The 12,205-nt window shown below is 44.4% G+C and overlaps 2 protein-coding genes across 4 annotated transcripts in view; both read right to left on the bottom strand.

Annotated features, from left to right (window-relative positions):
• Window positions 1–132: 132 nt before the first annotated feature.
• Window positions 133–7,020, bottom strand: LOC111961364 (phosphatidylinositol transfer protein beta isoform). 3 transcript variants are annotated; one of them, XM_023983566.2, is made up of 6 exons: window positions 6,781–7,020; window positions 5,009–5,086; window positions 4,699–4,809; window positions 4,448–4,570; window positions 4,061–4,138; window positions 133–3,258 (listed from the first exon to the last, which is right to left on the bottom strand). In XM_023983566.2, exons 1-5 carry the CDS (start codon window positions 7,003–7,005, stop codon window positions 4,088–4,090), a joined length of 588 nt encoding a protein of 195 aa, XP_023839334.2. In that variant the 5' UTR covers window positions 7,006–7,020; the 3' UTR covers window positions 133–3,258; window positions 4,061–4,087. The 3 variants fall into 3 exon arrangements, with proteins under 3 accessions (XP_023839334.2, XP_023839335.2, XP_023839336.2); XM_023983567.2 differs by having other exon boundaries at window positions 4,073–4,138; XM_023983568.2 differs by lacking the exon at window positions 4,061–4,138.
• Window positions 7,021–7,535: 515 nt separating this feature from the next.
• Window positions 7,536–12,205, bottom strand: part of LOC139025831 (phosphatidylinositol transfer protein beta isoform-like) — a 16,584-nt gene continuing 11,914 nt past the window's right edge. The window contains exons 3-4 of the mRNA XM_070441042.1: window positions 7,909–8,054; window positions 7,536–7,719 (exon numbers count right to left, since the gene is read on the bottom strand). Of these exons, the coding sequence (XP_070297143.1) occupies window positions 7,551–7,719; window positions 7,909–8,054 (315 nt within the window). The 3' untranslated portion in view covers window positions 7,536–7,550. The remainder of the gene's footprint in view (window positions 7,720–7,908; window positions 8,055–12,205) is intronic.

Here is a 12,205-nt window from a genome sequence, read left to right as displayed (position 1 = left end):
AACTGTATCAAGCATTATGTCAAATCAACAGCACACATCGGGGTGGAGGTTTGTTCCATTTTATTAGATATTCTGTTCAATTCCATTATCTAGACCTTGCCACAGCTCAGCAGCTGTGAAACAAAAAATATGTTTACATTCACTACTAAATTCCCATGAATTTTACCTTGTGATCAGAAAATCTTTTTCTTTCAAAGGAAATGAACAGTAGATTTTGCAAGTGCTTGGTCATGATGACAAGACATACAGTATGTTATGGACTGTCTAAGGCTCTATTCAATCTGTATCGCTGAAGCATTAGAGTCCGTGATAGAAATTTAAAAGGTAATTTTTATATTGAGGCGACATATGCAGTGTTTACCGTGAATGCAGTCTCTGCTAATGCGGGAACATTGCCTTTAAATTTCAATCCCGCTGTAATGCTGAACTTCAACGATACGGATTTAATAGAGCCCTAAGGCCAGTGTTTCTCAATCCCTTCCTGGGAGGATCCACAGAGTTGCACGTGTTTGTTCCAGCCCAGTGCTAACACACCTGATTAAACTAATCAGTGGCTTGGTGATAAGTAGTTGAATCAGGTGTTAGTGCTGGGATAGAACAAAAATGTGCAACCCCTCCCCTCACACCCTGGTTGACACTGGTATTTCTATAAAGACTAACCCATATCATGGGACAGTTATGGGTCACATTCGACCCAATAGACAATGATCCAACAGGAATAGCTAAAATCTACAAGACAAAACATTAAAAAGAGAAACAATAAAATGGCCCAAAAAAAATAACTTCACTGTTTCACTTAACAGTGTCTCACTCCAACGGTTCATTACCCAGGAGATCAAAATCTTAAAACAATATCACAATGGGAATTAACTATCAAATTCTTAAAGTTAGTTTAAATAGATACACTTATATATCCTTATCTGTTAATGCTGCAGCAGGTTGCTACATGGTCAGCATTGCGCCGATGGAGAACGTATTACTGTATCTGCACTAAAATACTGTCTTTGCGTACTTCAGAGAAATTCATTACCTCAGACACATTGTATTACCTTCGTGAATGTACAGTCCAACTCCAAAATTGATGAAAGCCATGGGGGCGGAACATCAAATGACCACAGTCACAGATCTAGGATCAGATTATTCTCCAAATCCTAACCTTAGCCATTGGCAGGAAAAAAAGGGAATCTTTCGAAGCAGTGTCTGAACAACACGCTGATCTGAAATCAAGAGTATGATTATATTTACGCCTTAAATAACACCCCATTTACAATATTGTCCTGCCAAAAGTAGTGCACTATATATGGAACAGGGCGCCATTAGAGCCAGCGTCCTGCTGTATATAGTTACAGTACTGGGAGACAAGACAGGTCCGTCTAGATTAGACCCGACCACCATGTATCATCGTCAATATGAATTCAGAGGACGGTCAACACTACAGTAGTAGAACTAGGCTGGTAGTCCCACAGGACAGTCACAAGGACCATGTCTTTCTGTCCCTCCTAATGGTATAGCAGACCTGGGGATCATCTATCAAATACTTCAAAGTATAAAAATAAAAAAAGCCACCCAAGTCTAGCTCTCGCTCCGATGTCATTAACGCGCGACGTGACTCCAAGTAGGCAGAAAGCAAAGGGGCATGAAGGAGGTACTAGATACAGCTGGTTTAGCAGCACGAGGCAAAAAAAAATTATGACGAAATGTTTACAACCTTAACACGTTAAAAAGGGAAATGACAACATACATGATCAATAGACAGTAATGCAACAACAAAAACACAGCAAAAAAACAAAAAAAAAACATACAAGAAATGTAGAAGTTTGTCAAACCACTCGATCACAACCCTGAGTGGAGGGAGAACAGCGTGACAAACAGAACTACAATTGTCCAAGAGGATATACAAAACCCTTTACAGTATACACACACTCTTCATCATCATCATCAGTTATAGTAAAATAGAAGCTAGGTTGCCCTGGGGCAGCCCAGCCCTCTTGTTAAAAACTAGAGGCCAATTCCATTTCAATGGAGTCCATTCAGCAAATGCATTTGAAAGTCCAATCCAAGAAATTACATGTTTAAATTGAAATTTCTGGTTGAAGTCCTTAAAGGACTGAGTTGAAGTAGACCCAGCCCTGGTATTGAAGCCCTAGTTTACAGGAGAGGGGTGCAGCCACAGCGCAAGGCCAATTTACAACAGGCTGGATCAGGTAGCAGCGAGAAGCATAGCTGTGCCAAAACCACTCAGAAGCAGAATCCTAAACACACAACTACATATGTAGCCCTAGTTGTGTCCACAGAGGATCCTAACCCTCTCGCGTTTGGACACACTCTCCCTAACGGCAGAGTACGGAGGCATCTGAACGCACATGCACTGCCAGTCACTGTGGGTTGCAGTTGTACACATGCACTCACGAGAGTGTGTGTGTGTGTGTCTGGCTTATATTGTAAGGTAGCGAAGGAAAATCAAGTCATGCAGAAACATCAGGTTCTACGAGAGAGCCACAGACCTGGGCCAAATCAACAAAAGAACAACTGTCTCCCCAGCCACCTGTCAGACAGACAGGACAGAGACCAGGGGTTGAAGTGCTTCATCTACATCCCAAAATGGCACCCTGTTCAGACCCAGCGCTCAGGCCAGAAGTGGTGCACTATATGGAATAGGGTGCCATTTGGGACGCGTTTCACGTCTGCAGACCACTACAACTCGGATAAGGGCTGATACGGACCGTAGTCTCAGGAGGGGGAAGAAACCAACCGGAGCCATGGCAGAATGACAGATACAGTGTGATAAAAACAGGGAACACAAATACATGAAAAATAAAATTGGTCCAATACCTGTTAATACATGATCTTATTCCAATTTTGGGGGAAATTATAACATACCGAGAACTGTAAAATAACAAATAACATTCTTATCTGTTTAAAAGGCTTGGCTTTCTGTGTCTCTGGATACAAACGAAACGCGTCTTATAATCAACTAACAATTACATTTACCTTCTGTGCAAAGAGTTTAAAAATTTTCTTTAAATGCAAAACCGCTTTTGTTTTTCTGTGTGAATCGGAGGCATGTGATTGAGGGTCAGTACAATAACATTGACCAATCAGGACAAACCCCCCCATATGAATCATGGGAGACAGGAAGTAGAGCAGAGACTTCCTCTCCTCTGTGGACATGGTAACATCATCATGGAAGGGTTTTGTTGGTCAACCTCACTGCTCGTGAGCCGCAGTCATGCCTCGAACCTGACCTGACCTACGCAGCTGGGACGAGGAAGGAGAAAGAACAAGAGGGCGGAGAAAGAAAAGAGAGATTAAAATAATGCGGGTGTCACCACAGTACCCCCTGAAGGACAAGAGTCTGTCTGTGATGAGACGGAGGAGTGAACCACTTTCTTCATTCCATCAAATGACTATTGCCTGGTTCATATAATGTAGCTACACCTAAAAACTTCCTACACTGCCAATGTTCACTTCATGAAATACAAAAATAGTATTTCCCCTTTACAGAACATCAACCCATCTCCATCACAGTGAGAACTCTTATCCTCTCTGTCCACATGACAGATAATTCCCCATGTAGGCAACATGACATGCAGAAAGATGGCAGACAGCAACAGGGTAGTGGCACAGCCCCAACACCTGGAACCACACACATTAAAACACACACTGAACAGACCATGTTAGTTAGTAAGTGGACAAAACAAACAAAAAACAAATGAAGGTTTGAAAAAGGAAGATAAAAGTGGTGCAGCAGAACTGCAGAGAGAGAGCCAGACGGAACGGAAGGCAGGCGTGATGGAAAGAGGCAGAAACAGAATGAGACAGCCACATGGAGACAGAGCCAAAGCAACCATAGACAGAAGGACAGACTGAACCAGAACGTTTGATTAGACTGGCAAAATGCAGCTGGCAAAATGTGAAAAAAATCAAAACAAAAAAACAGGCGATGAGCAACGAAAATGAGTGGGGGGGGGGGGAAGATGCAATGAAGACGAGTGCAGGCGTGGGATGAGTCCACAACACCACGATGATGTCATTTCCTGTGTCCTGCTGGGGAACTTACTCAGCCTCTGACCTACAGGGGCGGGGGCTACTCTTCCGAGGTTGCTGAGGTTCCTCGCACGGTGCCCTTCTCACGCATCTAAAGGSAMCAGAGCAGAACTGTCAGCTGGACCAATCAGAGCTCCATAGGAGGGTCAAAGGTTAAGGCCTAGTGAGGGTCACGGTCAGTCCTAGAGAGGTGATTTGTTGTTTGTTGTGGTTCCTGATCCCTTAATGCCTCTGGAATCAGGTGTTAGTTACCTCTTCGTCGCCATCATCATCATAAACATCAAAATAAGTCTCCCCGTCTATGCACCACAAAAAAAATACGAGCACTTTCTCAAACTGTAAGGCACAAGTCTAAAACCTACGAAACCTACGAGACATCAACTGTGCGTTTGTGTATTACCTCTTCCAGCTCTTTCTTGGTCTCCTCTTCCATTCGTCGGATGTCCGCCATGGTCAGCTCCACCCAGTTGTCGATCCAACAGAACAACTGGCGATGGAAGTTAGTGAAAATACGCTTCTCTTGCTGAAAGAAGGAGAGAGGTGGAGGTAGGAGAGATGAGTGATGACAATATTAGGTATCAGTCTTTCCTCATTAGAAGCCCTAAAAGCATTGTGAAAAGGCTAAGAGAGAGAGAGATAAAAGCGTTGTACCTTCTGGATGAAGTTCTCTACTTTGGTCTGCAGGCCCCACCACTTGAACTTGACAGTGACCAGTTTGTAGGCACACATCTTAGGACAGTCCGTCTTGTTCATCAGATCGTTCTGTCAGAGGACAAACACAGGAAGGGTGACGAGGAAAACATTTCAAATGACATTTTCTACAATGTTGATTTTGGGCCAGTAGCGTCCAGCAACGCAAACAAGAGAAGCGTGGCACGTTGATTTAACCCTCTTCTAACGAGGTCAAACGTCAACATGACCAACTAACACAGACAAGGCAGGAGGGAGTCTAGTCCTGTACCTTCCATTCAGGTGAGAGTGGTCCTCTGCCTGTCTTTGTCGATTTGAAGAGAGCAGGGTCCTCCTCTGGTTTATAGTCCTGTAGGAGAGAACGTACATTACACAACATGCATACTGAAAACATATACACATTACACCCCATTATAATCCTGCAGGAGTGAACACGCACACAGGGAAACTATTGAAAGAGAGTACTAATGTAGATGAAAATAATAGTATCTAGAATGAAGCCTCTACCAGATTTCTTACGGTTCACACACTACGGTGTAAAAGGAGATGTGTGGATGGTACGATGATCTGAGGAACTGGGAGATCAACGCAATTCCCTTATGATGAAGAACCGCCACAGGCTCTCCCCTAGTCCCCACTTAAATAAAAAAATTACTAAAAAATAAAAAAAATTACAAATAATAATCGGTCAGACCTGTGTGTGTGTGTCTGCAGCAGATGGACCCTCGGATTAAGCCGTGGCCCTGCCACTGATCCACTTATGTCATTAGGAGTACAGGAGCCACTACTGTAGCACATGCTCTCTCTCTGTCCTGAGTGTTCAGTCAGTACTATACAGGAGAGACTGACACGACAGACATGGTAGGCCCACCACAGACAGAGAAGCTCACTCCAATACAGTCTCTCAACTACAGTCCTTGGGGGTCCTGCACTGTGGCTTTTGGGTGGGAGGAAGGCTGATTACGCAGACTTATAGCGACAACAAGTCACGGCAGCAGTGTGTCAGTAAGGTGACGTGTAGATCAGAGTTTCTACACAGTGTCTTGCGCAGGCACATTTTCTGGCAGGCAGGAAGACACTGCCAGGCTAACAGCAGATACAGGCTAGGGATGACACTAGACTGGTAGTAATCTCTTGTGGACAGATGCACGTTACATAAAAATGGTAGTAACATCTGTCGACAGACCGTGGGATGTGACGACTAAAAAGGAATTTTGTTCCGGACCGGTACGCTGATTTCTCGTCACTGATTATTTGGACAAACCACGATTTCAAAGGTTCGAGCGCCTTCCGAATTTCAGAAGGGGAGGGGACGTTCAGCCGATACTTCACATACATAGATATATATGTTTTACCTTTATTTAACTAGGCAAATCAGTTAAGAACAAATTCGTATTTACAATGACGGACTACTCAGGACAACGCTGGGCCAATTGTGCGCCGCATTATGGGACTCTCAATCACGGCCGGATGTGATACAGCCTGGACTCGAACCAGGGGCTGTAGTGGCGCCTCTTGCACTGAGATGCAGTGCCTTAGACGGCTGAGTCACTCGGGAGCCCGAAACTTGCCTTAGACTTGCCAGAAACTGTCTGAAAGATTCCATTCAGAGGGGTGAGAATTCAGCAGCGTTGTTAGTATATTTTCTAACACGTCTCCCCCAGATCTTAAACGAGCATGACGCAATTAAGCAAGATTTTAGTTCWGGGTGTTCAAGATTAGACTGGCACACAGCCAGTCAACATGCAGTGGCACAACTTGTCCACATGGGAGAGAAAAATACATTGAAGACGTAACCYTCAGTGCCTGGGACAGGGGCGCTGTACTGGGACAGATTATTTTACCACCTGGGAAGAGAGCCATCTCCATGTCACTGATCTAAAACGGCTGATGAGCGGTTAAAACCTCACGGCTTGAACCAATAGTCATGTCTGGTCTGACGAGCAATATAGGACAAATCTATTTAGTCTAATATTGTTCCAAGTATTCATAAATATTGGTCACATACACGTGTTTAGCAGATGTGTGTGTGTGTCCACTCACCCCATGGGCCACCACATCTTTGTCTGCGATATCGATGGGGACTACCTCCACTGTCTTCCACGTAGGACCATCCAAGTCATGCACGTTTTCCAGCGTTCCCATGTCAGGTTTGTGCCACGTCTCGATCTTTATCAGGAAGTCATCTTTCATATACTCGTTCTGGAAGGAGTGAAGAGAGAAAGGAGAAGTGAGCAAAGAAAGGATAGAAAAATCTAATTGGTCCATGTTTTAATCAAGTCTCCTAACTGAATTCTAATTGATGTGGGTRGGGGCGGCAGCCATATTGGGTGTACCATTCCAAATGTTTGATTAGTTACTACACTTCTTCTGTACAGTAGCCTTAAAACGTTAGCCAATGGCAAGCTAGAGAATGCCTTAAATAGAGAACCAATGGGAATCTCTAATGCTGAGAAAGCCTTGAATGGAGGCCGGAGGCCTATTTAAACCCAACAGCTAAMCTAATTAACTGATCGGCCTGAAACGAAACGACACGTCTGGTTAGTGAACTTCTGCACTCTGCCCAACTAAACAGTGGCGTGCTAGCATTAGCAGCGTAGCTAGCTACACACCACCACGCTCCGGAAGTCACACTAACGGGAATGAGTGTCTCAACAACACTACCACACACAGACAATGGCAAGAGTCTGGGGAACATGGTGTGTGTGTGTGTGTGTGTGGTCAGTTCACTACTCACCGTTATAACTGCAGCAGATGGAGAAAACAAGCAATAGAAGAAAGAAGGAAACATTGGTTTACTTTCAATAAAACTATTAAATGTGACAATGTTGGCCAGTCCCAATCAGAACTGGGCTCAATTGAGTGTTTAAACAAGAGTTCTGAGACTCACCGGTGCGACAGAACGGGTAMGCGTTCCAGGCTTTTTCATGGAAGACTAATGCTCCCTCTGGTGCAATATACCTCAACCAGGCTGGGACTTTACTGCCAAGAGAGACAGGAGTCAATCATATGGCTGCGTTTACACATGTAGTCCAATTCAAATACATTTTCACTAATTGGTCTTTTGAGATCAGCTCTTTRATCAGTAATTGGGCAAAAGATCAGAATCCACCACCCCAACACTGTATGCGTGTACCTCTTATGTGGCAGATTTGGTGTGTGTGTGTGTACCTCTTTAGATGGTAGACTTTGTGCGTGTACTGTCCTTTCTCTCCCTCGTCCTCGTAGGGTTCATTTATCAGCACCTCGATGCCCTCTCCTCCCCCCGTCTCATTCTTACTGGCCTCTGCTACAGTGAACAGCTGACCGACTTGGTACTACAACACAGAGAAGAACACAGAAATGTGTCACGTACACGCAGAACATCAAAGTGTCACTAACACACATCGATTGGGCCAATCACTGACAGAGTCACTGTTAGTGGTTGGAAGGGATGTTATTTGATGTTGTGTTCATATGGTTTAWGACCATCCACATTAAGGGTTAGTGGTTTAGGATATAGGAAGCTAATGACATTTCACACACATGAACTCTATACATATCAGAAAGGGAGTTGTGACTTCATGGACTAGGAGCCGGACAACACAAAGCTCTGCATTGTGTGTGTGTGTAGAAAGAGATTGTGGGTGTGTGTCGTTGCGTCGACGGTACCACAGAAAGAGGGCCAATACAGTCACCGGCCCAATTCTGCAACCCTGTCTTATTGTTCTCTAACAAGGGACCTATTGTCCCCCTGCATCGGCCCGAACACACACACAGTTCCACTTTAGGGACAAGGGAAGAGGAAAGGAGATTCTCAGACAAACTGGAACAGTGGGCCTTAGTTGGCTGCAATGTATTTGGCTTGTTTTGAATTGATTCCAAGGGAGAGATGGGGAGGAAGGAAGATGAGGAGGCTTTCTGCAGCACCTCCTCACATCGGACCTGCTGCTCTAGAGGATGGGTCAGTCACTGAGCTACCGMTTCTCTATTATCAGCTACAGTTTGTCCTGAGAGGCTTTACACATCGGTGTGAAATCTAATGCTTCCCTTGATACCCTGGGCACATCTKGAGGTGATGGGGATGCCAGGCAAACAGCTTGACCAAGGGTTTTTTATACCAACATCTACGACTCTGCCTAGGGATCAATAAAGCCCAACTACTCCATATCATGAATATACACTTAGTGTACAAAACATTAAGAACACCTTCCTAATATTGAGTTGCATCCCCMTTTGCCCTCAGAACAGCCTCAATTCGTCGGGGCATGGACTCTACAAGGTGTCYAACGCGTTCCYCAGGGATGCTGGCCCATGTTGACTCCAATGCTTCCCACAGTTSTGTGACGTTGGCTGGATGTCCTTTGGGTGGTGGACCATTCTTGATACATACAGGAAACTGTTGATCATGAAAAACCCAGCAGRAGTGCAGTTACTGACACAAACCGGTGCGCCTGCCACGTACTATCCATACCCCGTTCAAAGGCACTGAAATATTTGTGTCTTGCCCATTCACCCTCAATGGCACAATCCATGTCTCTACTTTTTTAAATAAAATGTAAATAAAGTATTTGGGTTACAGACAAAAGTGTCAAGGCTTAAAGATCCTTCTTTAACCCGTCTCCGCCCCTTCATCTACACTGATTGAAGTGGATTTAAAAAAGGTGACATCAATAAGGGATCATAGATGTCACCTGGATTCACCTGGTCTTTTTGTCTTGGATAGAGCAGTCATTCCTAACGTGTTGTACACTCGAGGTACAGTAGTTGAAACTACAACCACACATAACAAGCCTTCAGAGCTGCAGCCTGCTCTGAAGTTAATCTTTATATGGAAGGGAGGTGATTGACCTCAGTCCGTAGAACCTGACTAGGGGGGGGGGGGGCTTCCCTGTCAGGATATATGACCCCTCCAGGGTGGTGACTTTACAGCTGTCACACCGTGTACCTGCACTAAAAATCTGTATATGCTGCTACTACATCACATGCTTCAGGAGAACATCATGTGTCTCAACGCTGGAGTTTTAATGCTGATGACAAAACGGACTGCAGTGGAAAGAAAGGCATGTCACAGACATTCACCGATATAAGCTGCTGCTACTAGGGATGTGACAAACGGACCCCCCCCCCCCCGTATTCTGTTAAAACGCTAAGAAAAAAAAATGCATAAAATTCCACTCAAATTCACAATGTAGAAAATGGTTATATTGTGTATGACCGCTAAGGGGGACAATGACGTTCCATCTACCGCAGTCATTGGCTGAATCTTACGCCGAAACACTTAAACCGAACACATGCACAAGCCAGGTCGGCCTTAAGCGACCTGTCTCGCGCATGACTCACTCACTACGAAACACGGGCACTGCGGCAGACACACGCATAGTTGTAAACAAAAATCGACATCTCTACTCCTGTATATCGGTCGCCAGTGATTTCATCAGCTGATTTAGCTTGTTGTAGCCTACCTGCTGCTAGCTACAGGTAACTGCCAACATAAAAGGAAGCACTTGTGTAAATGAGGGATACAACATTATATTGAAAGCAGGTGCTTCCACACAGGTGTGGTTCTTGAGTTAATTAAGCAATAAAACATCCCATCATGCTTAGGGCCATATAAAAAMATCAGTCACAATGGTCAAAGTTCATCATTACACTATTGTTCGAAATTAAAATCAACCTCTTCACCCTCATTCAGTTAGGCCTCATTTCAAATTCAATTGTGAAGGTGCACAATTATCAGTTTCCCTTTCATCCATTAAGCCTATGTCGTTCATTCAGTGAGGAAAGAGACATTAGCGGCTGGCTGGGTACCAACGTCCTACAGCGTGTTTGTCTTCGCCTGTCAAGGTAGGAATAGGTGTGTAATAAAATGTAATACTTAAAAAAAATATATATATACAGATTTTTCACAAAATCAAACGTTCGTCGCCGTTGGCCTATGGCGGTTCTAGTGTTAATAGGTGTGTGTGTTTTCAGGCCGTTGCAGGGGGACAATATGTCCCTTGTTAGAGAACAGCGTTGCAGAATTGGGCCGGTATTGGTCCTCTCCCTGTGGCACGGTCACCGCAGACATAAATCAACACTTTTCTACATAGTTACCAGTTCTCAACCCAATTGAACACTTATGGGAGATTCTTGAGCGGCACCTGAGACAGCATTTACCATCAACAACAAAATATGGAATTTCTCATGGAAGAATGGTGTTGCATCCTTCCANTACCAGACGAGAACCATGGTACCAGACGAGAACCATGGTACCAGACGAGAACCATGGTACCAGACGAGAACCATGGTACCAGACGAGAACCATGGTAGGACCAGGTACCAGACTAGAACCATGGTACCAGACTAGAACCATGGTACCAGACGAGAACCATGGTACCAGACGAGAACCATGGTACCAGACGAGAACCATGGTAGGACCATGGTACCAGACGAGAACCATGGTACCAGACGAGAACCATGGTACCAGACGAGAACCATGGTACCAGACGAGAACCATGGTACCAGACTAGAGCCAGACTAGAACCATGGTACCAGACTAGAACAGGTACCAGACTAGAACAATGGTACAACCGTTCTCCAAACTAGAACCATGGTACCAGACTGGAACCAGGTACCAGACTGGAACCAGGTGCCAGACTGGAACCATGGTACCAGACTGGAACCATGGTGCCAGACTGGAACCATGGTACCAGACTGGAACCATGGTACCAGACTGGAACCATGGTACCAGACTAGAACCATGGTACCAGACTAGAACCAGTGTAGAACCAGGTACCAGACTAGAACCATACTAGAACCAGGTACAAGACTGCAATCATACTAGAACCAGGTAACAAACTATAGCCATTCTAGAACCAGTTACCAGACTAGAACCATGGTGGAACCAGGTACCTGACTAGAACCATGGTGGAACCAGGTACAATTCTAGAACCAGGTACCTGACTAGAACCATGGTGGAACCAGGTACCAGACTAGAACCAGGTACCAGACTAGAACCATTGTAGAATCAGGCACTATAGTAGAACCATGATATAAATATTGACCAAACTGATGATAGAACCACAGTAGAATTTCACAGGGAGATGCCAAATGATACATACAGTTTACTGATCTGCAGTGTTGGGGGAGCTACTCTGAAAATATCGCTTACCAAGCTTCAATTACTTCTCACTGGAAGAAGATCATCTACACTTAAGATACCCCTAAGAAAAATATATAGTTTACTTCACTAAAGTTACTTTGAAAAAGTAGTTCACTATATCTAAACTACTTTGGTAAAAAAAAAATGATATGAAAAATCTGAAATGTCAGGCTACAAATCACAAGGACAGATTCRTTTGGGGTCATATGTTAACAGAATGTGGAGTTTCGCCTGTTAAACACAAAAACTACAGGGCCTTCAGAAGGTATTCACACCCTTTGACTTTTTACACATTTTGTTGTTAAAAAATTTATTAAATTGGCACCCCAATGGTGGAACAAA

This window comes from Salvelinus sp. IW2-2015, linkage group LG4q.1:29 (assembly GCF_002910315.2).
Source record: "Salvelinus sp. IW2-2015 linkage group LG4q.1:29, ASM291031v2, whole genome shotgun sequence".
NCBI classification, from domain to species: domain Eukaryota; kingdom Metazoa; phylum Chordata; class Actinopteri; order Salmoniformes; family Salmonidae; genus Salvelinus; species Salvelinus sp. IW2-2015.
The sequence above is the reverse complement of the archived record's forward strand: the minus strand, read 5'-3'. Positions and strand labels throughout refer to the sequence as shown.

Coding starts and splice junctions, on each gene's coding strand:
- LOC111961364 (XM_023983566.2), bottom strand. CDS start 7,005: ATGGACCAATTAGATTTTTCTATCCTTTCTTTGCTCACTTCTCCTTTC. Junction 5,087..6,780: donor AAGATGTGGTGGCCCATGGG/GTGAGTGGACAC, acceptor TCTCTCCTACAG/GACTATAAACCAGAGGAGGA. Junction 4,571..4,698: donor TAGAGAACTTCATCCAGAAG/GTACAACGCTTT, acceptor TCCTTCTTTCAG/CAAGAGAAGCGTATTTTCAC.